This window comes from Rhinopithecus bieti, unplaced genomic scaffold (assembly GCF_001698545.2).
Source record: "Rhinopithecus bieti isolate Rb0 unplaced genomic scaffold, ASM169854v2 scaffold_8783, whole genome shotgun sequence".
Lineage (NCBI taxonomy): Eukaryota > Metazoa > Chordata > Mammalia > Primates > Cercopithecidae > Rhinopithecus > Rhinopithecus bieti.
The window spans coordinates 1,516,521-1,540,013 of record NW_016806197.1 but is presented as its reverse complement, the minus strand read 5'-3'; the positions used below and the strand labels follow the sequence as shown (position 1 = coordinate 1,540,013).

The 23,493-nt window shown below is 37.6% G+C and overlaps 2 protein-coding genes across 2 annotated transcripts in view; both read right to left on the bottom strand.

Moving 5' to 3' along the window:
- MRPS9 (mitochondrial ribosomal protein S9) overlaps positions 1 to 23,493 on the bottom strand; it is a 61,064-nt gene that overhangs the window by 5,072 nt on the left and 32,499 nt on the right. Inside the window, exons 5-9 of the mRNA XM_017875029.1 lie at positions 17,443 to 17,522; positions 6,834 to 6,919; positions 5,908 to 5,983; positions 3,344 to 3,512; positions 1,519 to 1,627 (exon numbers count right to left, since the gene is read on the bottom strand). Of these exons, the coding sequence (XP_017730518.1) occupies positions 1,519 to 1,627; positions 3,344 to 3,512; positions 5,908 to 5,983; positions 6,834 to 6,919; positions 17,443 to 17,522 (520 nt within the window). The remainder of the gene's footprint in view (positions 1 to 1,518; positions 1,628 to 3,343; positions 3,513 to 5,907; positions 5,984 to 6,833; positions 6,920 to 17,442; positions 17,523 to 23,493) is intronic.
- Positions 12,390 to 14,567, bottom strand: LOC108531549 (mitochondrial thiamine pyrophosphate carrier-like). The gene is given in 2 exon segments (XM_017875030.1): positions 12,390 to 13,007; positions 13,010 to 14,567. Coding segments are annotated over 2 exon segments (960 nt in total). The 5' UTR covers positions 13,827 to 14,567; the 3' UTR covers positions 12,390 to 12,864.

The window sequence follows — 23,493 nt, the reverse complement described above, 5'->3', positions numbered from 1 at the left end:
TTAGTCAATGGTCACCTCACTGCTGATTTATAAGTTCCTGATGTGGCGGCCCTAAATCCCGACAACTACTTTAAAATAGTTGTAGGTGCCCATTCCCACCAAGACTAGCCTTAGGCTTCTCAACCATGTAGGAAGTTTCTTGCCAATAGGAATCATATCTCAAATACCTCTGATATCTTCACAATGCCCAGAACAAGACCAGAGAAACAGATGATCCTTAGTAAATAGCTGCTGAATTCAAATCAAAGAATAAGATCTAAGAATGTAATTTCATTATGAGATCAAGCCATAACTGAGACTTGCTGTTAAATCATCAGGAGTTATGTCTGAATACAAATCAACAGACAGGTTATTGGTTAAAGGACATTCCTCCTACAGTTCCCAATGCTAAAGTTATCAGCCCCTGGAGTATGGGTTTCTCTCCGGCTTTTCCTAGGGGAAACAAAAGCTTCTTCCATCCCCTGCTCTGTGAGGATAATAGCAGAACTAATTCATCTTAAATGGAGTTAAGAATGCACTGCTTGTTGACACAGGCACACACAAATAAAATAAACATACATATCCTAAAGTAATGATTGTGTCCAGAAGCTTACACTGTATTAGGGGGGTCCTCTTTTGCCTACATCAGCATTGGTATCAAAAGAACTTTAGCCCTTTTGACCTTAAATACCGTTAACACATGCAGGAAACAGGAGAAGGATTAGGAAAGGAGGAACTAATCATACCAAACTTCTGTTACTCGTGGATAATGACAGTAACTACTGGGAAAATAATAACCATATCAAGAAGAGGCCTTTATATAGCAAGTCAGAGAGAGTTCTGAGATGAGTATATTTAGATTAGAAGAGCTGTAGTATCTATTTATGATTAATGCCCATTTCTCCATAGGATACAAAGTTTAAAAATTAAAACTGCCATATTTAGCACCCAGAACTAAGCAAAGCCTGATGAGTTCTTACTTTAACCCATAAATGCCAGGTTTCTTTGCTTGCTCAATACATATAATCACATTCCTCTGAATAGGAAAACATCCAAAATGATAAAGCAGTATTTTCTAATATTTATGATCAGAAAACAAACACAAGCCACAAGAAATTACTTGCACTTTTCCTTGCCTAGTGGGTTAGGCCAGTTTTAAGTGCCAAGGCTGGTTTTTGTGGTGGTTGTTTTGTGCACACCTGTCCCCAAACTACAAGGTGGAAGTCTACCTTTCTTATGTTTTGGCACAGTCTGCACTTCAGAACATAAGCTACATCTAAGACTACTCAAACTGCAGTAGGATCTGATGAAAAGGGGAATAAGAGTCAATTAATGAGGAATTCTAGAGATGCTTTTTAAAAACTCAGGAAGCTGCTTTAAAAAATAGCTTCAATTAGCTAGTTTGATATGTTCCATTGGTAAAGAGAAATAATCATTCAGAGAAACAGAATTAGAAGATCACAAACCTTCTTAAATGATCATGATGTATTACAAAGTATGTTTCCTTTAAAAACAAAAAAATCAAAACCCAAAACGAACCTGTCCTGTGTGACGGGGAAGTAAAGCTGGTAATCAATTCCATTTACTTTTATTCTTCCACTTCCATGTGCATAAACAATTGCTTCTGCTTTTGCAGTCTTTCTTTTACCTTCAAAAATATAAAATTCCTATTAGTAAATATCTCGAAGACCTGTGCTTTGAGACAGGTAAAACTACATTAGAATTTGTTTCCCCAAAATAATATGCAAAACTGTATATAAGCAGGTCCTATAACTATTATTTCAAGTCAAACAAAAATAAAGCAGGTAAACTACACCACAACAGATGCAATAAAGCTCTCTGTGGGGTAATTTTGTTCTTCAATTCCATTTAGAAACACTACAATGATTTTAAATTAGTTTGAACCACCAAGAAAGTAATTGATATTCATTTCCCTTACTTACGAGAATCCACAACCAATTTACACAGCGTTCTTCTTTCATAAACAGTAAGAATATATCTAACAACATAAGTTTTAGAAATATATAAATAGTATGATGAAATATTACTAGTAGAAATAAAAAAATACCCAGGAAAGGTCACATTTCTTTGAAAACACCACAGTACTTAAAAATGACAATGATGAGAAATCTTTTAAGAGTTGTAAACATTTTAATAGGTCAAGTCTTCAAAGTTGGACTACGTCTAATGGCTCTGAACAAGAATAATGTGAGTTACGGACGGATGTGAATTTCTTTTTTTTTTTTTTTTTTTTTTTTTTTTTTTGAGACGGAGTCCATTGGCTTCTGGCCCAGAGCTGGAGCAGTGCCGGATCTCAGTTTTTTCACTGCAAGCTCCGCTTCCCGGGTTCCGCCATTCTCCTGTCCAGCCTCCCGGTAGCTGGGACTACAGTTCCACCTGTGTTTTGTAAGTTGTTTGTTTTTGTGTTGTTTTTAGTAGAGACGGGTTTCACCGTTATTAGCCAGGATGGTCTCGATCTCTGACCTCATGATCCAACCGTCTCTTGTGTTTCCTCCCAAAGTGTGGGATTACAGGCTTGAGCCACCAGCGCTGTGGTGTGTGTGTGTGTGTGTGTGTGTGTGTGGGTGTGTTGTGTTGTGTCCCATGTCGTGGTGTTGAGTGTGTGTGAAGTGTGTGTGGTGGTTTTGGTGTGTTTGTGTATTTGTTGTTATGTGCTGTCACTGAGCATTCATTTTTTGTAAAGAATTATTTGGCGATTCTAGCAGCTTATTGTTGTAAATTAAAGATGTTTTTATTTTTGTTAAAATAAAAAGTGTGGTTCGTGTCTCGCTCTCTCTGGTGGCTCATTAGCTGAACCGCACTTTTGGAGGCCGATGGTGGCGGATCTACGTGGTAGGAGTATCGAGACCCACTGTCTTACACGGTGAAACCTCCTCGTTCACTATAAATATTTATCATATATATAATATATAAATATAAAATTATAATATATAAAAATAAAATCTGGGCCGGGCGAGGTGGCGGGTGTAGTCCCGCTATGGGTGTATGTGTTTTGTGTGTTTGTTGTGTGTGTTTCTCTAGTGAGGCGGAGTTGCAGTGAGTGAGGATCCGGGCCACTGCACTCCAGCCCGGGCGACAGAGCAAGACTCGGTCTCAAAACAAAAAAGAAAAAAGTGTTAATACGACTGTATAGGTACGCATCCACATTTTTTTCTTGGGATATTATAAAGTTCAGTTTTGAAAACTTCAGTAGAATCTTAAAATTAGGAAATCCAATGTAACAGTAGCAAAATAAATAAACATATAAAAAATCTAATGGATTACAGAGAGCAACAGCAAGTAAGAATAATTGTAGTTTTTCAACCTTCACTGAATTTATTTTCTCTCCGCAGAATGTCATTACCTTCACTTTTGCTAAAGGCCATTCCTTGCTCGTCATACTGTACAGGTTCAATTAGCTGTTTTTTTGATGCAGCAGTTACATTTCTTCGAAACCTCTGCACAAATTCTTCCTCAGCAGCACCGCATTGCAATGTCAATAACTTTTCTAGCAGCTGAATGAGCTTCATATACTGCAGACAATAAAAATTCATTAGAAGGTGCAAGTGTAATTGCATTTGCTAAATTTTTTCTATTTTTGCATCCTTGATCTTTCCAATGTTGCTTTTCCTGATGAATTTTGACAGGATGACACTTCTGCATCTTCACGCTGCTTTTAAAACAGCATGCAGATGCATCACTTTTCCTGCGTATCTTTAGTGCCAAATCTTTTCTTTCAAGAAACAAAGAGATTTATCATTCAAAGAAAAATCAATTTCTCTGTATTATGATTATGAAATTTAGATTTAAATTCACTTTCAAAAAGTATTTAGATGATCTTCAAGTGTAATTTCCACTCTTTTATTAGAACTGTATCAAGTGGAGCTTTATAAATAATTTCAAGTAAGTTATGTATAGTAATATGGAAAGAGTTTGATTTTGAGAAAATGTACCTCTTAAATTATATTTCATAATACATTTGGCAAATATATCTTTGGTTGTTCAAGCTGTGTTACTTTAATGTTTATGATTTCCTTTAAAATCGAACAATCAAGCTATTTAAAATTCAAGAGATACTTGACTTAAAGGGCAACCTCTTGAAATAAATTATCCTTGCTCCTGTGTGCATTTTTTTTAATAGTTCTTGAACATGTGATTAGAAAGTAAACAACTTGGAATTAACCCCTTAAAATTAGAAGCCAGAATAATCACTCTAAAGTGTTTATGGAGAAGGAAACAACTAATGCTTGAGATTCTTAGTGAATATGGATCGTGAAACTCAGTCTTTGATAGCCTTCTTTACGTTTTTTTGTCAGCCTTAAACATCATACTCATCTTTGTCACTATTGCCTTTATTGTAAAAATCTGCCATTAATAGTTTGAAATTTTTAAAAAGCTCACCAGTAAGATTAGTATTAAAAGAACTACTTCGACTACAGCTTCCTATGATGTTAATGAAAGAGAAGGCACTCTTCCAGTAAGGGTGAAACATTTAGCTACCTAGGATATTGGGTGGACAGAGCTCCATGCTCCTCTCCAGTCACTGGTCTGGGCGTTCTGTGCTTAGCTACTCTCTCGATTCCATCTCACAGACTCTCAATGACTACTTTTGCACCTACAAAGGGGCACTACAGGTGGAACTCAGCCTTGCTTCTGAACTAGGTTAAGAAGTCACTGACCACCTCCACGCCCCTCATCTCGATACCAGCCATAAACATCAGGATTTCTTCTGATATCCAGTACCCCAAAGTACAAAGTATCATATATAACTTGTTTCCTTTGTTTTCATAGTTGTACACCTGTATTAAAGTTCTTGGGATATTACAAAGCAGAAAAAAGAATACCTGAGTTATTAAAAAAAAAAAAAAATCAAAGCAGCCAGAAACAGAGGAAATAATGAAATCACTTGTTCAGTGAAGAAGCAAAGAGATTTTTCAGTTGAATTCAAGTACAGCAGTACTTGGAAGTAAGGATATTAGAAATTAACTCTGGATCCACCACTAACCAAATGTCCGACACTTTGTTTAAGCAAACTGCAACTTTTCCAAATCATTAATTTCTATAATACATTAAATGAGAAAAAGAACAATTCAAGTACATGACTTAAAATCTATATATGGTGGCAAAGTACTAACAATGTTAGCCACCACCATCAAAGAAAACTCCATCTTGGAAAATTTATGAAATTGAAAAATTTTTGGAAGATTTACCCAATCTTCCAGAAAGTAATAAATTTGGAACATCGAAATGTTTAAGACATCAACCGTCCTGTGATAATGTTGATATATTAGAACATTTAACAAAATAAGACCTAAAGCAGGGGGTCACAAACTTTATAGGGTGTAAGATTCACCTGGAAAATTTGTTAAAAAGATTCCTGGGTAACCCCCTAGAGACTGCGCTAGATCTGGGGTGAGGCTTAGGACTCTGTGGTTTGTAACCAGCATTTCAAGGGATTCTGATAGAGGTGGTTTGCAGATCCCAAGATAAAAACCACTGACCTTACAGATATGGCACACAAGGTAAACAGTAAATTGCATGAAGGTAACCACGTGCTGCATCCCTTTTCTACTTAACTGATAATGACTCCTTACACTTATCATCAGCTTGTGAAATTAGCTACTGGCCTTACAGAAGGAGATGAAACAACATCTGCTGTGCTTCCCCAAAACAACTGGCACAGGACATGAGGGCACTTATGAGAGGAGGACCTGGAGACTCGACAAGGCACCTCCCTGACCACAGATAAGGTCATCCCAAGGCAGAAATCAGTGATGATGAATGTTTTGTTTTTTTTTTTAAAGATAGAAAGAAAATCATCTTAGGAACACCTGCTTTGAGGAGCATTACTATTAGGATCCTAAATACAGCAATTGTCTGCATTCTTATGGCACAGGTCCCCTTAAATTAAAAAGATTAATTACTCACATCTTGATCTGACAGTTCTTCCACTAACATTTCTTCTAGTTCCTCCTTAATCAGCCATCTGCTGCCAATCAGGTCTCTGTTAAAATATCACATATATTCTCTTTTTAATTAGCCATGCAATTAGAGTTATATCACAAAAGATCCCACATATAGTAGCAATTTTATGATTTGGAAATAAGTTTTTATATTATATAACAGTAATTTTACCCAACTAAACTATTTTTGACATACATTCCATTTCCTCAACCTACTTTAGAAAAGGTATCTACTCTAGCAAGTGTTTTAAGAGTTAAATATGCCACTATGGAACTCATTTGGTATTAAAAGCCCACCAGATTTCTTAAAGATTAAAATTGTGCCTGTATAACTTACTTCAAAGAAGATGTTATGGATACAACGTTAACCTGTCAATAGACTAATGTGGTAGGCAAGTCCAACTAAAGGGACAGGAATGCATTTAACTTAACTTAAAAAAGGTGTTCTTCCTTTATGGAAGAAATCTTGAATAGATAGGCCAAAATTTAACACTGGCTGATCAGTTTGATGGATCTGATCTATGGCTGTTTGCCAAATGGAAGCAGAAACCTTGATATACCAAAACGTAAAAATAAAATGTAAAAAGTTAAAGCATGCAAATACTAAATAAATGTGCAGCTATATACATAAAAATTCTGAGGGCATCATATCCAGGTATAGTAATTAAATATCCTATCATATATAAATCTGGGATAAAATAACATAAAAATAACTTCAATTCATGCTTTCTCCTAAACAAAAACCACCTATTACCTTGAACCCTAACCTTAATGCTTAATGATAAAATACTGAACAAATGTTAGGCTTCAGGTATGTCTAAAAAAATACCAGTGAGTGGTATGTTTTTAGTTCAAATTTTATTTATATTTTAATGCAAGAAAAGAGCTTACCTGGTTTCAGTTTTTTCTGGAAGTAGACCTTTGGCTTGCAACTGACTTTGATGTTTTTCTAAATTGAGTAACATTCCATATACATCCTATGGCAAATAAAATATACAGTACGTGCTAAAAATTAAGAGCAATGATACATTATAACTCCTGATATATTTTATAGTTTTCTCCTGTAAGTACTTCCTAAGGTGTCCTCCTCTTCAGAGAATCAAGCTGCAGAGTAAATAAAACTGAAAATGCTTTTAATAACACTATTTCTCATTTAAACTGAAGGATGATAGAGTAATTTCAATGAGAATTTAGTGTCATACATCACAGCACACTTAAGTTTAGCTGATTTAAAAATAACTCTATAAAATTTTACAACTCTACTTCAGTGAGGTTGGTTAAAAAAACCCAAAAACCTTAAACGATTTTCCCTTTCCTTCGGAAAAATCATTACTTTATATGGCAATGTGTACATTAAACTTAGAGAATTATCCAGTAAAATATATGGTATTTACAGGTACTTATGTATTATTTAATACAACTTACTACTTATTTAATATTTAAATAATATTTAAGTCCTTAACATATAGTTTCTATCTTAAAAAGAGCTTTCTATTATATTTGTTATTTGATTTCTTCCTATTAATTTACTTCCGAACAAAATCTGTGAATGCATGTCACTTGTTAAATTACAATGGAAGTAGAAGTTTGCCATTTTGTTAGAACTTGCAAAAAGCAATAATGCAGCAATAAGGATCATCAATGAAATGTATTTTCTAGGCAATGAGTTTATAATAAGCAAAACAGTTCAGTTTTGCCTGAGCAAACTTAACTTTTGAAACTAACACTCAATACATTTGTATTTATTCATTTATAATTTAAACATAACCTACCATACTAATACCCAATGAGCAGATAGGCATTTTAAAAGAATGAGCTAGAGATGACATAAATTTACTTTTTTTTTTTTTTTTGTTAATCATGATACCTTCTAGTATCAGCAAATCTCAGAAGATATACCTTGTTACTGATAAGAGATGTCAATCCATATCTCAGTCTTAATAATTTCAAGTTTTCAGGGGCAACTTCTTGTGGGCTCTGATTAGACTGCCATATTACCTCATAATGTTGCTGATAAAGTTTTATCTAAGTGTAGGAGAAATGTCCCTTTGCCCTGTAATGTCCCTTTGCCCCTGTCATCATATTTACTAGTGCTTACATTTTAGCACGGTCTTCACTCTGCAACCTGTTTTCAGGAATCGAAGGAAGGAATTAAAGGAAGGAAGAAAGGAAGGGAGGGAGGGAGGGAAGGATGGAGGGAGGACAGACTAAGCCTTTGAATTTTTGTAACATAGGTGAGAAAAGCTGATATAATACTCAATGGGTAGGACTCCTCAGTGAATAAGGACGTAAAAATTCATTCCTTTATGGCTGGGGAGATTCAGGTAAGGGTTTTGGCTTTGTTTTCATTAAGGGTAGTAGAATTGATAGTTTAGAAGAAAAAAGAAAAAAAGAAGCAGAGAGAAAAAGAAGAAAAAGCACGTAGAAGCTACAAAACTGGTGGTGAGCTAGACATTACCAGTGGACGTGAGTATCTCAAATTGAAAGTAAATTCATCACTCTAGCTCAGCAATTCTAAAAGTGCAGTCCCTAGATCAGCAGCAGCAGCAGCAGCAGCATCCAAGCCTAGACTGGCTAGAAATGTACATTCTAAGAACTATAGAGAATCTAGTTCAACACAATAGCAAAGGGACAAAGGAAGTTAATTTAATCCTAGTATTCATATTAAGTGTAACTGTCCCTACAGCTACATTCCAAGCACACATCCATCACCTGCAGGAGCAGAGGAATGTATTTGACAATTAAAAAGCAAACAAAAGCCAACTGTCCACCCTAAAGCAAAACCACAAACCATCCACATATAGAAAAACAGGGGTATATATCCACATACATATATCCCTGTCACTCAACTGAAAGTAAAAGTTTACAATTTACCTCCCAAGAATTGGTAAGGCTTGTTGACTGTGGTTAGGGTACTTTTAACTCACTTTTAAAGGCTAAAATAATGGGTTGGGACTTCAAATGGATAGTATATCAGAAAAATTTCAATGCACCTGTTTCTAGAAGCAATTCTCAAATGATCTGAACAAATAAAGAACTCCCCCACCACCCCCCCGCCAAAAAATGAATGCTCCCCACTTATGTGAAATGGACAGACTCAGGCAAACAGCACGCCACTGTGCACCCAGCACAGCCTGTCAGCAGACTGGACCACGGGCAGACTGTGGCTCCATCGGGGTGCTCTGGGAAGGAAACTGCAGTGAGCCTCTCAGCTGCCGGGCCCAGAGTCCTGAGATTCAGAGAGTGCAAGTCTATCTTTCGAACCAGTGAAGAGTATATGAACTTAAAAGAATGCCAGCAGTAGTAGTAAATTGCTGAGTAATTTGCTACCCTCCTCTGCTTACAACGGCTTACTTAATTTTCTGAAATAATTAAGTCAACTAAAATAACAACAATCAACCTATCTTGTAGGTAAGTTTTAAGTCGAAGTATAGGCTGTTATTTCCCAAAGACTTTTGAGCAATATTTACTGTAAATCCTTATTTTTCTTAAAGTATTCTTCCATGATGCCATTTCCTCGTAATGTTGTACTGAGATCCATAATAATGTATAAATGGTACAAATAAAACCGTCAGAAAAAAATGTGGAAGAGCTGAAAACAACCCATGAAAAGGACATGTCAGATTTCAAACACGGTGAATTCAATTCATTTGCCGCAAATGCTTACAATTTGATGATTGTAACCCATCAAATCACATAATGCCCATTAAGCCACTCCATACACTTCTTTAAATAGGAAAATATATGTAAAGTACGTACTTAGCACAGTGCCTGACCTATAGTAATGGTCAAGAATGATAGCGGGGGTGAGGTATGGCTTTCAAGAGTCAAATAAACAATTTTACTGGTGCACCATTTCCATTTATTCTTTCTATTTTGCATAATAAAACCACTCTTAAGATTCTACCTTGGTTAGTTAGAGACAACAGTTCTCTGGAAAGTAGATTCTATAGCTTCAACTCCCTGAAGAGATGTGTACTAATTTACATCAAAAAAATCCTTAAGGGTATAAAATATGCCAAGAACTGTCAACATCACAGATTACCACTGGTAGCTTCTGGTATATTGTTAAGTTTCCACTTAATTTTTAAGGGACACTAGAGAATTAGTATGACCCACCTACACTAAGTTTATATACTGTATTTAACAGTGTAATTTTCAAATATGACAGGAATAACCCAGATGTGAAATGCTGAATCATTAATCACAGCTATGATTAATATTTCATAAAATCAAAGCAAGCCTATCCACCCCTCATGTCATCAGATTTCCATAATGTATGAGTCAAATTTAGAAGGTGCCTAATTTGAAAATACCAGATGCTCAGGTTACAGAAAAGAAATGCTTAATCTAAACCCTTCTGAGAGCATGAGCACTATGATTTTTAGTATCCTTCTGAAATCTGTTTTGGTTCTATTAAATCATGTGGAAATTCCAATTTTAGGAAGTGTAAACAAGTAACATTTCATGGGGAGGTGATACAGAAAAAGTCTGTTGTATTTTGGTACACAACATAAATAGTAACTAATAGTAATTATCTTAGATACTATACAGTAACAGTAAAGTAACTGACTTAAAATTTGTGTTTGTTAAAGAAATCACAGAAAATCAATTTCTTAAATAATCTCCTCGATTTTTGGCCGCTGGCATATACAAAATCAAATCAACAAATATAAATATAATCCACTTACCATTAACTAAGAGAGGTTTACACTATATATCTCAAGTTCCAAGTGACATACTTCTGTTGCAGACTCTTGGTATTACTTTGTGAATACAATGCAATATACTATATAGATTGCACATCATGTAAATGCCATTCAACATACAAAGAAAGTCATCTCAAGATGGATCGTATGAAAAGGACTCTGGGGAAGTCCACACACAGGAGTGATGACCTGAAAGTTCTTGTAACTCAGACAGCATATATTTTTACTATTCAAATGAAAGTCCCATCATATATTATAATAATTATACCATTACAAAGAGGTAATCTAATTAAAACCAACATAGAGACAATAATATGTTGAATCCTTTTCTAAAAAATTAATTTTCTTAATTGGTACACTTGGAGCATACCAGATATACAATGGTAATTATTCATATGGGAGGAAAATGTACATTAAAGATACCTCTAGAACAGCAATTTCGACTGCTGAATTAATTACTGAATTAACTCCTGCTGTCAAGGAAAGTCTTAAAACAGCATGCAAATATATTTTAGCACCAGTTTGTAGCTTTTTTAAAAATAAGCACTTTACATAGTTGTAGTTATTCCACAATACCTCACTGTAAGAAGGGTCACTATGTTAATTCCATTTTAAAAGACAGCACTGCATCCAAGAGTTTTCAACAAGGTCACAAAGACGATCTATAGACATCTGAACTAAGTAAGAATTCTGTGATACTCAGTCCCCAGGACTTCTGCTAAGAGTCTGGAATCTTCACATAACGAAGCAGCACACTTCTGGGGCTGCTTATAGGCTTTAAGAACCGAGTAGGTTACTGAAGTCCTTTAAAATAAACTGGAGATTCTCCAAATATGCCAGGAGCTTCTTTTACAAGGCAAATGAACCCTGTTTACACATAAGTTATAAGGATTAGAATTACCTGGTTTTCTCTCACATTTTAAACTTTACTACTTATCCCTTCATTTTACATATATATGTATAAATTTCATCTGTGGCCACGTAACTCCTTCAGTTTAAAGAAAAAGTTTGAAAATACTGAATTGCTTACTGTAAAAACTGGTTCTAAAACATAAATGAAGTTTCTACACAATGCTAAATTCCTAGTGCAGTGTTTAGAGTTGCATACCTTCCTTTTCTTAAAGACTGAGGGGAGCTTTTGTAAAACGTCAATAAATGCTTAAGGTATTGGCGCTGATATCAGTCTTAAAACTGGGACTTTATTAACCTCTCTTTTGAGAAAATGTATTTATCTAAGGCCAGTAACGCCTATAATGACAATGTATAGAGTTTTCAATATTCTGTACTACGGTCCTCCCCAAGCACTGGTTTCGTGGGACATCAAAAGGGGTTTGGAGTAGAAAGTGTTCTACAGTTCACTCGGTTTGAGCAGCAGGGTGTTAAAGCAACGTGTTTCTTTACTTAAGGACTTCACAGAGCTTGGATCCTACTAAGTGTCTCCTTGTTAGAGTTCCCCAGTACACAATATGTAACATTCCTAAACGAACACTTCAGAGCCTCTTTCTTGAAGAATATTTCACAGTTTGTATTCTGCAGAAAGTACTTTGGGAAGAGCTGTGTTACAGACATGCCTTGACTTAATGGGTCATGTTTTACAAAAGGGTTACTACTTCAGAGTTAAATAATCCCCTCCCATTATGAGTTTTAAAGGATTTTCAACTTACTTTTAGTGAGTGAATTTTTTTTTTTTTTTTTTTTTTTTTTTNTTTTTTTTTTTTTTTTTTTTTTTTTTTTTTTTTTTTAAGATAAGGAATGTGCGTTTAGCTTTAATGTCTATTAAATAGGTTGGGAAAAACAGGCCGAGTGTGGGGACCTGACTCCTGCAAAGGGCCTACTGCAGCCCTCCGCACTCAAGCAGCAGCCCCATCCAGACCAGGAGCGTTCTGTTCTCCGGGCAGACAGGGCTGACAGGTGTAGGATGGCATCTCTTTCCTTTGGAGTGTGGGCTGGGGTCAGAGGAGAAACAGCAACTTCCTGCTCCTTCTCGCTGTGTCGTTGGTTCACCGTAGACCATGTCCTGCATTCCCTCTGATTCTCTCATGGGGAGAGCCCTGGACCTTCTGGTGGTGTCCCAGCTGGGTGGGTTCAAGGCTGCCACCCTGCTGGGGGCAGCTGGCCCACAGGGAAGGGCCAGAGAGCACCTCTCAGTGGAGACTGAATCTTCCTTCCTTCAGGACGCTGCCTCCAGGACAGACCTGGGGTCCTTCCTGCGCTCAGCGCTGGCTGGCTGTCCTGTTCATGCAGTGGAAGACATTACAGAAGAATTCATACCAGAAGAACATGAAGCCTGTGGAGAGGGCAGCCTTCAGCAAGCTGGGGGACAGGCCCTTGAAGAAGCCCAGGGCACCTTCTTTTGCAGCACCTGCTTGGCGCAGTCCATGAGGCCCTTGTATCTGTGCACCTGGCCAAAGGCAGCTCTGGCGTGCTCGAACCCTCCAACCTGTAGTCGCTTCTTGAAGAGGTCCAGCGGATATGTCAGGGTCTTGCTGATGACACCAGCTCCAGTGCCATAAAGCAGGTTTTGGAGGTTCTCATTTTTCTTTCCTTCGGCTGGCATGGCCCACTTGTACAGGTGCTTCAAGGAGCTGTAGCAGGAGAACTGCAGCCCCACGTAGGGGAAGATGGCGATCAAGGTGGGGGCCAAGCCTTTGTAGAAAACCTGGGGGCCCTCGCTCCTATACATGGTCCCCAGAGCGTGGCGCAGCGTATTATAGACCTTGGGCTCACCCTGAGCTGCAAAGCGGGTGCGCAGAACATCCACAGGCTGCACAGTGAGGGTGGCCATACAGGCAGCCAGGCCACCACACACAAAGTGCACTGAGAATTCCCGGGCGTCGTACGCGCTGCCTCTGTGGACCAGCTCCGTCAGCATTTCAAACGACAAGAATTGGACAGCTCCATAGCCTATGGAGAGAATCTGAGCGGGGATATGTCCTTTCCAGAAAGCTGTCAGCCCCTCCTCCTGCAGAATCTGCCTAGAGGCCTGGAGGATGCCATGGTACTTTGCGTTGGGGTCACTTCGAGACAGGCGCTCATGCTGAAGCTGGAAACGGATCTTGATGACGTCGAAGGGACTGATCAGCGCCCGAGTGACAAGTCCAGACACAGACCCAGCCACTGCCACCTGGAACTTGGTGTTATTCCTGCCATCTGGTTTGGGGTCATAGCCAACCATCCCTGCCTCTGGCCCACACAATGTCCATCAGTATCAAGTTTTTCAAGGCTAGCTCCTCTCATCCACCAGAGCTCAGCTAAAAAGCATCCTTTCCAGGAGATGTACTTTTTTCACGGCTGGGCAGGTGCGGCCCGGCCACGTGCGCTCTGCTAGTGAGTGAATTTTTATTTTTATTTTCCAGAAACATACGTACTGGTAAATGTTTTTTTCTTCAAATTAAAGGACCTTCAGAAACTGAACCATGACCACCAAGGCTGCGGCCTTTGCCACCAGCTTGGTTGTCCTGGACAGGTCCAAGCTGCAGTGGGAAAGGGGGTAACCCTGGTGGGGTTTACAGCCTTGGATCCAACGGGCAGCCCCCTCTCTGGCCTAGTCCTTTCTCCACTCCCCACAGTCTTCACCTAGGCTAGCCACAACTCGGCTATCTTGCTGTATAGCATTTTATTTTTTACACAGACATCTACATCCTCTTTAACATTCTTCCCTCTCCTTTTACACCTTTGCTCAATTGTTTCAGGAAACTTTATTCTTTCTCTCTTTCTTGAAACCTAAAGCCCTAAATCATGTCAGAAAAGCAAACAAGTTCTACTAGTTAAATGGACATTAAGGAAGGGAGAAGCCATCCATTTTGGTGAAAAGCCAGCCAAGCCAGTGCCACCATGCAGGGGGTCCCTTCGTGGTGCTCAATGATGCTTTCAGAAACTCAGGAAGTTTCTTATTTCTTATTAAATTACTTTTTATTAAGAAATTATTTGTTACTATGGTTTTATACTTTTTTCATTATATACATACATGTTATTAGTGTAAAATAAATGAGTTTTTAATCGACTTTCCCAGGAACCTGAAGACACGCGGATCATTATATCCATAGAAAAATGGGGGCCCAAGTGCCCTGCAAGTGAACCTGTGGAGTGTGGCACGTTTCCAAAACGTGAGAACATCACGGATCAGCAAATCCCCCTTCACTTTATACTTTCCTATCACGCTTCATTTCTGGGCAGGAACAATAAACTGTATCTTATATTTCATGGCCATTTTTCCTCAAAAACCTCCCCATTTCTCCACAGAAAGGGGACAGACTAAATACACGTCAACTGGAAACAGGATCCACTAAAGTATCATACACTGATCTTAACTGCAAGGTGCATCAGGGCCATCTTTTATTAATTGCTGTAACACAATATATATGCTTCGTATGCAAACAGTCACCAAATACTAAAAAGAAGATTTGGCATCTTTAAGGAGGACAAGAAAGGTTATTCGGCATCAGAAGGGTCTCCTCACGCCAAATACACGCAGGCTCTAGATGTGTTTTCCTGTCACAACTCCTGGCCAATGGCATCCGGGCCTCCCACGATTACAGTTGGGCAATGACATGGGAAAAACAGTTTGGCTTAGTGTCTGTTATCCCGTCACATAGGGAAAAAATTCTATCAACGAAAATAAATGGTAGCAACAAGGATTCATTTCCAAGTCTTTAAAGCTTGCCACAGTCTTCAGGGGCGACCTCCCGTGCCGCAGTGGGGACAGCCGTCCTGTGATCACTCACGGTGGGAAGGGGATGGCTCCCCTCACCATCAAGACCAGGCAGAACAAAGAGAGCGCAGACAGGCGAGATGGCTCCAAGTGTTATAGCTGGACTTTCTACGCAGTGCCTGGCCACTACAAAAACGCTTCTGTAGGGTGAATGATGAACATTTCGTCACTATTTCAAAGTCTCAGTATCTCCGGCAGGTGATCGTGATATGTGTTATCTGGGAAACTAGGCTGGTGTGACTGCAGCTGTAATTAATAACACCTGCTATACATAATGCTGAAATGTATGCATAGGGCATACATTTAGAAATTACTGCATTGCACTAAAATATAAAAGCCCAAAGGACTCTTCTATCGATACATAACAAAACTTAAATTACTCAAAAACAAAGAATGTTTATTAATAAGATATCATTTGACATTTTAGTCAGAGAGTATGGTAACATTTTATCCACTTAGAAACTGATCAGTTTCTTGAACAATACCTTTTAAAACATAAAAACAAACTTAAAAAAAAAAAGTTAGGTCTCTTATAAGATGTGTAATTTCCTCATTATGATGGAATGCAACGAAATATCTTGCCCTTGGGTTGCTCAGTTTCAGCCAAAACAAATGCAAATGGCATGTCAGATGACAGCTGTTTGATAAGGCTCCTCTACAAGACCTGCATGCTTTACTTTTTTTCCGTGAAACTTGGGACGAAAGGCAGAAGGCAGGAAGAGAATTAATGTAGCATACAGTCTAAAGGCAATGCTACAACCGTGATTAAGTAGAAAAGTTAAAAGGCACAGATTTTCCACAGCTTCGCTGCGTGCAACCCATCCGTGTAACAAGTTGACAGGCCTAGCGCGTCAGCTCCATCATCCCCTCCGACAGCTAAAACGCAGCATTGCATCCCTTTTCAGAGAAAATTTGCGTCTGCACCATGAAGCGTTGTACATTATTTCTTAGCACTGCAGGGGGCTCAAGTCCATATGGAACCTTCACAAATATTACCACAGATCAAACCGGCGGCGTTTGGAGGCAGATTTGACATACCTATTTAAATGAACAGCAGGGGTCCTCGGGCAGCCTCGGGCTGTGCGGGAGAGAGCCTCTACGGAGCCGGAGCCGCAGCTCCATTACTCAGCAAAGACACACTCTACATTTATCATTCATTTCATTTCTGCCAGGGCAAGAAGCTCATTTGCCCAAGGTCAACAAAAAGCGAAAAGAAGGTTTTCTTTTTTTTCCCCAAGAAATAAATGTACCTGACAAGTGGGAATTTTGTCCTTTGGGTTTGTGGAGCACAAATAAACAGCAGATAATTCTAAAAAGCAGAGTAAATGTGTGCACTGATTCAAGCCACTGCAATCTGACTGTAGATGGGGGAAGCCCAATAAATATTTCTGAAACTTTAAAAAATCATATAATGAGTAAAATAGAACTTGATATCATGTTCTAAAAATAAAAACAGAATATTGGCATCTGGCCTTTTTTTCCACAGCAATTCTGGGGAACTCTTCCAAATTTGCACACTATCAGATACTTATAGCTCTGAAAGCAAAACAAAAATTGTTCACAGCACACTAAATGCAGTTGGAAGTCAAACTGCAATAAAATCATTTCTTAGGTTGTTTCGGGGCCCAAATTCTAGGCTCATCCACTGCATTAATCTATGAAAGGCAAAAATTGTATATAAATAACAAAAAACAAATGAGAAATAACCATTTGATTCTTTTTCAAGGCAGATGCCTCAGAGCCCCTGACAGCATCATACACTTGGCCTCCTCCTTCCTTACCCCGGAAGCACAATGCACACACTATATAATTGAGTTGAACATCTATCTTCGAACATGATTTCAATTTGTAAGTAAAAGCATTTTAAAGACAAACCATTCTGATATAAATTCCATAAAGTTTACCTTTAGCAAAATGAATTAATATAAATCATTTCATCAACACAGTGTCTTACCTCTAGAAGTCTTATTTTCGTCCATTATAAAATACTAGGTAAATTCTGAAGCTGAGAGCAGTATCCAGTATAACTAGTTTTGTAGCTTACAGCTCGTATTATTTATCATAAATGCAATATACTTACATGCATTAATGAATAGTATGACTGTTTGCCAGTATAGAAGAGATAGTGAAATGGACGGCCATCTTCTCCCCACTGGATTGCTGATAAAAAAGCCAGATGAAAACAAATAAAAATACACACAGAGACAGACCAAATAGCTTCATTTAACCACAGTTAGGAGACACATTTATAATTGAGTAACAAAAAATACAAAAATCACCAACATTTAGAATTTTGATATTTAGTTTAGCATATTTATATGCAAACATTTAGGATATTTAATATTTCATACCATTAACATAAAACAATGTTTACATTTAATTAAAAAATTACTAAATATTAACTATGAGAATTTCTGTAATTTGTTTCAAATAAAAGCTTATAAAATAGCCAAAATCATCTTGTTAGAATAAAAAAAATTAGGCTTGGCTATACACATAATGCCCTCCCATATTTTTAGAAGGGAAAACTGATAAAGTAAACAATGCAGTACATTCAGACAATCTAAAACCGGTAAACAAAGATGAAAACTAACGAATGTCTTTTTCTATGCTACATCATTTGTTTCAACCCTGTGGTCATCCACCTCCACGTGTAAAACATCGACAACAGAAGGGCCTCAAAACCATGTTGGGTGCAATTCCTTCTGGAATATACATGGCCATTCACATCTAACTAACCACCACCAAGCAAACTGAGAAGTGGTGTTAGTCTAAGAAACAAGACAAATGCTAACTCTGTGTTCTCTGCCCATGCTCTCTCTGTTGAGATGTTTCTCTGAAGCAGATTATACTCCTTGGTCCATTACAGAAGTCGTAAACTATTTTCCCCCAGGCTGTCACTTGCCTTTTACTTTTACTTATGTTACCTTTCATAATTGAGAAGTTTAAAATATGTAAATAGTCAAATCTGTCGCTTTTCCTCTATGGTAGTGTGATTTGTTTTTTCATGATTCATCCCATGAAGGAATCCTTTATAGGCATTGTCTCCCTAATTGCTGCCCCCCATGAAATGTTAACACCACAGACACACTACACATCTGCTGATGTATACTGTGGCCCACTGGAGGGCCACAAACCATTGTAACAGCTAGGTTTCCCCACCCCCGTGAACCAACCTTTGCCCCCACTGAGGAAACATGCTTTAAGGCTTTGGGCTCTCTAAAATTATTTTCTTGTATTTCTTCTGGAATTTTATTTATTTTCATGTTCAAATATTTAATCTATTGGAATTTATGTTTGTGAGGCAGAAATCCAAGAACTATTTTGTCCAGCAAAGAGTCATTATCTCTCAGTTTTGAATAGTTATCTCTTAGTTTTTTGAATAGTACAGGCTTTTCTATCGAAATACCACCTGTATTATTTAGGAGGATGTCTTTCTTCTGAAACAAAGACCAAATTTTCATAATAAATGTTGAAAACAAAGTCTTGCTTGGCTACTTAGCTGGAAAAACCAAATTCTTATTTGCTAATGGCTTATGGATGATTTCAGCACTTCTCCAAAATCATTGTCATAGACTTCATGAATCAAATCCAGCATATTTTCTAATATTTTTCTTTTCTTATGCAATTGATTTTCACTGTATGGTTAGTCTGTCAGAAAGTGATAAAAAAAAGACAAACGTCATGGTTGCAGACAAGACTCTACTGGTAAGCCTGGAGATATGTTTTGAGTTGAGTCTCGTATCATGGGATTGATTTCATTACATATGTGAACGTGTACACACACACACACACACACACACACACACTTGACTTCACTGAACCTAAGGTATCACAGATTTTTAGATGCCCCATCATGTATCTTATATATCACAAAGAAAGAGAAAAAATACTGTCAAACCACGATATGTATCACAGTTCACAAAAAGTGTAAAGTGTTTCCTGCTGTCAGACATTAAAATTTGAGGGAAAAAAAAAAGTCTTAGAATTAACTAAGTAAGGCACAAATATATGCTGCCAGTACTTTGCTCATTGGTCTGTCTACTCTGCGTCAGTAACCGCCATTCTAATTAGCGGAGCTTTTTGCTGGGTTTTGATACCAGGTATGATGAGCTCCCTTCATTACTTAAAAAATTTTTTTTTACCACTGTTTCTTGCACAATTAGACTTGACAAGTTCCTCCCAAAAGTTGTACCAAAACTTTAAGTAAAATTATATTCAATTTATCAATAATTTAGAAAGCAGCAATTTTGGAATATTGTCTTCCCTTAGAGAACCAAGGAATTTTTCCAACTATTGAGATTTTCACTTCTGATCTTTAACTGAGTTATCATAATTTTCTATATAAATCTCATATATTTTGCAAGTCTTATTTGTGTATTTTAGTTTTTGTTTCTCTTGATACTGCCCTCCCCATTCAGTTATCTATAAAAGTAACTTTACACAAGTAACATATACTTCCCAGATCATACGTTAAAATTCTTTTGCCAGAGCAAGGCGGGAGTTTATTATTCAGGACTCTCTGTGCATTTACGTATGTATGCCTGCATGACATAGGATTGTTTGTGTGGTTCTTTTAAAGACAAAAGTGGTATTAAACTGTATTTATGCTACATATACCATTTGTACTTGCTTTTTAAACTAAACAATGTTACACCTCTACTAGCACAAGTAGCTCTATCTCACTCTTTTTATGGCCTGTATATTATTCCACAGCATGAGTTTATTTAGCCACCCTGTGATGAACATTTAGACTCTTTCCAATTTGTTGCTGATACAATATTTACAATTTCCAATCTGATGGGTGATAATTGCCTCTCATTATTGTTTTACAAGATGTTATTTCTGACCTCTGATATTTTCAAATGTTTACTGGTAGTTTAATTTTTTCCATTTATGAATTGCTTATTTTCCTTTGCTCATTTCTGTAGTAAGCTGTTTTTGTTAATTTGTGAGTAATTTATTCTAGGTATCAGGCCTCCGGTACATTTCAAATTTTCTGGTGTCTTTGTCAAAGGGAAATTTTAACTTCAACATAAATAATTTATCATCTTTGTCCTTTAGTTTTGTGATTTAAGGACATAATATGTTACTTTAAAAGTATTGAAAGCTGTATATATATTCTTCAACTAGCCACTTTATTTCTGTTCTAGAGTTTGAATTTCTTAACTCCAAAACACACAATAATTTTTAAAGTCTTGACCAAACTCTGTTATCTTCTGCATACAGCCTATTTTTCAGCATTCCATTAAATGAATTGAGAAAAAAAGATACATGCATGCATATACATACGAATGTGTCTGTATGAATATGTAGGTATGTATTCGTATAGTTGAAATTCAGTGTTTTTAAAACAGTTCTTGTCTGCCAAAATACATAAAGGCCGTGAAAGATTGCGATTCATTTGCTACCAATAAGACCATCATGTTCCTTAGATCATCATGACATGCCATCCCATACTGATTTCTTTGTGTGTAGATGTGGCCGTCACAGAGTCATCAATTGACAGGATGCTCATATGATCTCTGCAGGATCAGCCTTTCACCCTGTAACTATACTGTGGCATGCTTTTATAAGAGGGTATCATATTTTAAATTTTCAGAACAATTCATAGTTTAAATGCTTGGAATTCAGGTACCCAAATAATGGTAGTCTACTGAAATTCTAATACAGTTTCTAGTGTATGTTTTCCATTTTCCAAGTAGGCAGTCATAACATCTGTGAATAATCATCAATTTTCCTAATTTCTTTCAGTTTTCTAATTCATATTTTTCCTTTTTTAGCCACACTTTTTTTTAACCACGCTAGTTAGATCTTTCAAAACAATGCCCAATAACAGAGGTGAGTATGCGCATACCTATCTTATTCCTGAACTTAAGGGGATCTATTGATATATTTTTAAATTTGATGTGGTTCAGTTTGTCATGATAAGCTTTCTCAAACTAAGAAAGTTTCTTTTTATTTCTGGTTTGTGTTTTTACCAATAAAATCAACGCTCAATTTTGTTAATTAACTTTTATTTATTGAAGTGTTTTAACCTTGACTCAATTAACACAGAGAATTACATAAATCATCCTTATTTTCCCAGAGAGAAAAAAGGCCCTCTGGTATATTCTCTTAATATAAAGTTTACTTGGTTTGCTAGTGTTTTATCTGGTGACAACAGACTATAGGTTTCTTTTTCATGAAATTTGTGTCCAGATTTGATAATTGTGTGAGCCTCTGAAGGGAATTTGGAAGTTTCATTCTTTTCTTCTGCTCTATAACAGTTTCAATGATAACAATAGTTACATCCTCCTTCAAGGTATGTCAGAACTTCCTGACAAAACCTTCCGGGCCTGGGCTTCTTTCATTAGACCTCTGGTGCCCTTTGATAACTTCTGCGGCTTTTAGATTAACACAGGGGTACCCAACCCCTGGACCATGGACAGGTACCAGGTTCTACTGATTTTTATTTGCTGTCATGACTGGTCAACTGGGACCAGAGTGGGTGTTTCACAATAAGAGCACTTGGTTCTATAGCAGGGGTCCCCAGCCCCTAGGCCACAGACCAGCATAGCTTCATCTGTATCTATAGACGTTCCCCATTGCTCACATTACCGCCTGAGCACCACATCCTGTCAGATCAACGGTGCCATTCGATTCTCATAGGAGCGCAAACCCTATTGTGAACAGCACACGCAAGAGATCTATGTTGCGTGCTCCTTATGAGAATCTAAGGCCTGATGATCTGTCACTGTCTCCCATCACCCCCACATGGGGCCATGTAGTTGCACAAAAACAAGCCCAGGCCTTACACTGATTCTACATTATAGTGAGTTGTATAATTATTTCATTGTATCTTACAAAGTAATAGTAGAAATAAAGCTCATAATAAATGTAATGAGCTTGAATCATCCCGAAACCATCCCCCAATCCCTGGTCCGTGAAATCGTCCTTCACAAAACTGGTCCCTAGTGCCAAAAAGGTTGGGGACCACCAGTGTAAACAATACTCTCCTGATTAAGACATCTGTGGCAATTATATTATTCTTTCAACTACATGTCTGAGAGTCAGATGAGTCTGGTGGTCATACATATACATGTGTGCCACAACTGCCTGGGCCTCCCTACATTCTGGCTCAACTATTTCCTGGCTGTTATGTCCTTGGTAAGTTAAAACTCCATGTGCTTTTATTCCCACATTTGTGCAGTGGGGAAAATTACAGTATCTACTTAATAAACCTGTTGTGAAGAGTGTAAGTTAACACATAGGAAGCACTTAGAATTACGCCTGGCCTACTCTGTTTCAATAAATGCTAACAATTCTTACTTGAGAGATTTTTCAAGTTAGAAGAAAGTTACCCATAACAATCGTATACTTTAAAATTGCCCTCTGAATATTATTATTTACAATTCTTAATATTGTCCTCTTATGTTTTCTCTTTTTTCCCTGGCCAGATTTGCCAGAAGCTGATTGACTTCACTAGCTTTTTCAAAGAATTACATGGTTTTGTTTATCATACCCCTTCTTTTAAATTTCTTCGCTATGTTCCTCTATTCGATTTTTCTTTTTCTGGCTTCCTGAACTGAAAATTTAGTTCATTTATATTCAGTCTTTTTTAATTTCTAACAAATACATGCTTGTCTCTATATAATACAATGTCCATATTCCATAGGATTTAATAGGAACTGTTTTCATTGTCATGTCTGTAACCTCAATTTTGATTTTCTCTTTAACTCAACAGTAATATGGTTTTACTGATTTTAACTCAGAAAAATCTAATGATACGATTTTTACTACTTGGAATTCTTTAGGTTTTCTTTATGGCCAATTACATCATAATTCTAGTAATAGTCCATAGGCCTCTGCATAGAAAATGTATTCTCGGCCGGGCGCGGTGGCTCAAGCCTGTAATCCCAGCACTTTGGGAGGCCGAGACGGGCGCATCACGAGGTCAGGAGATCGAGACCATCCTGGCTAACACGGTGAAACCCCGTCTCTACTAAATGCAAAAAAAAAAACTAGCCGGGCGAGGTGGCGGGCGCCTGTAGTCCCAGCTACTCCGGAGGCTGAGGCAGGAGAATGGCGTAAACCCGGGAGGCGGAGCTTGCAGTGAGCTGAGATCCGGCCACTGCACTCCAGACCGGGC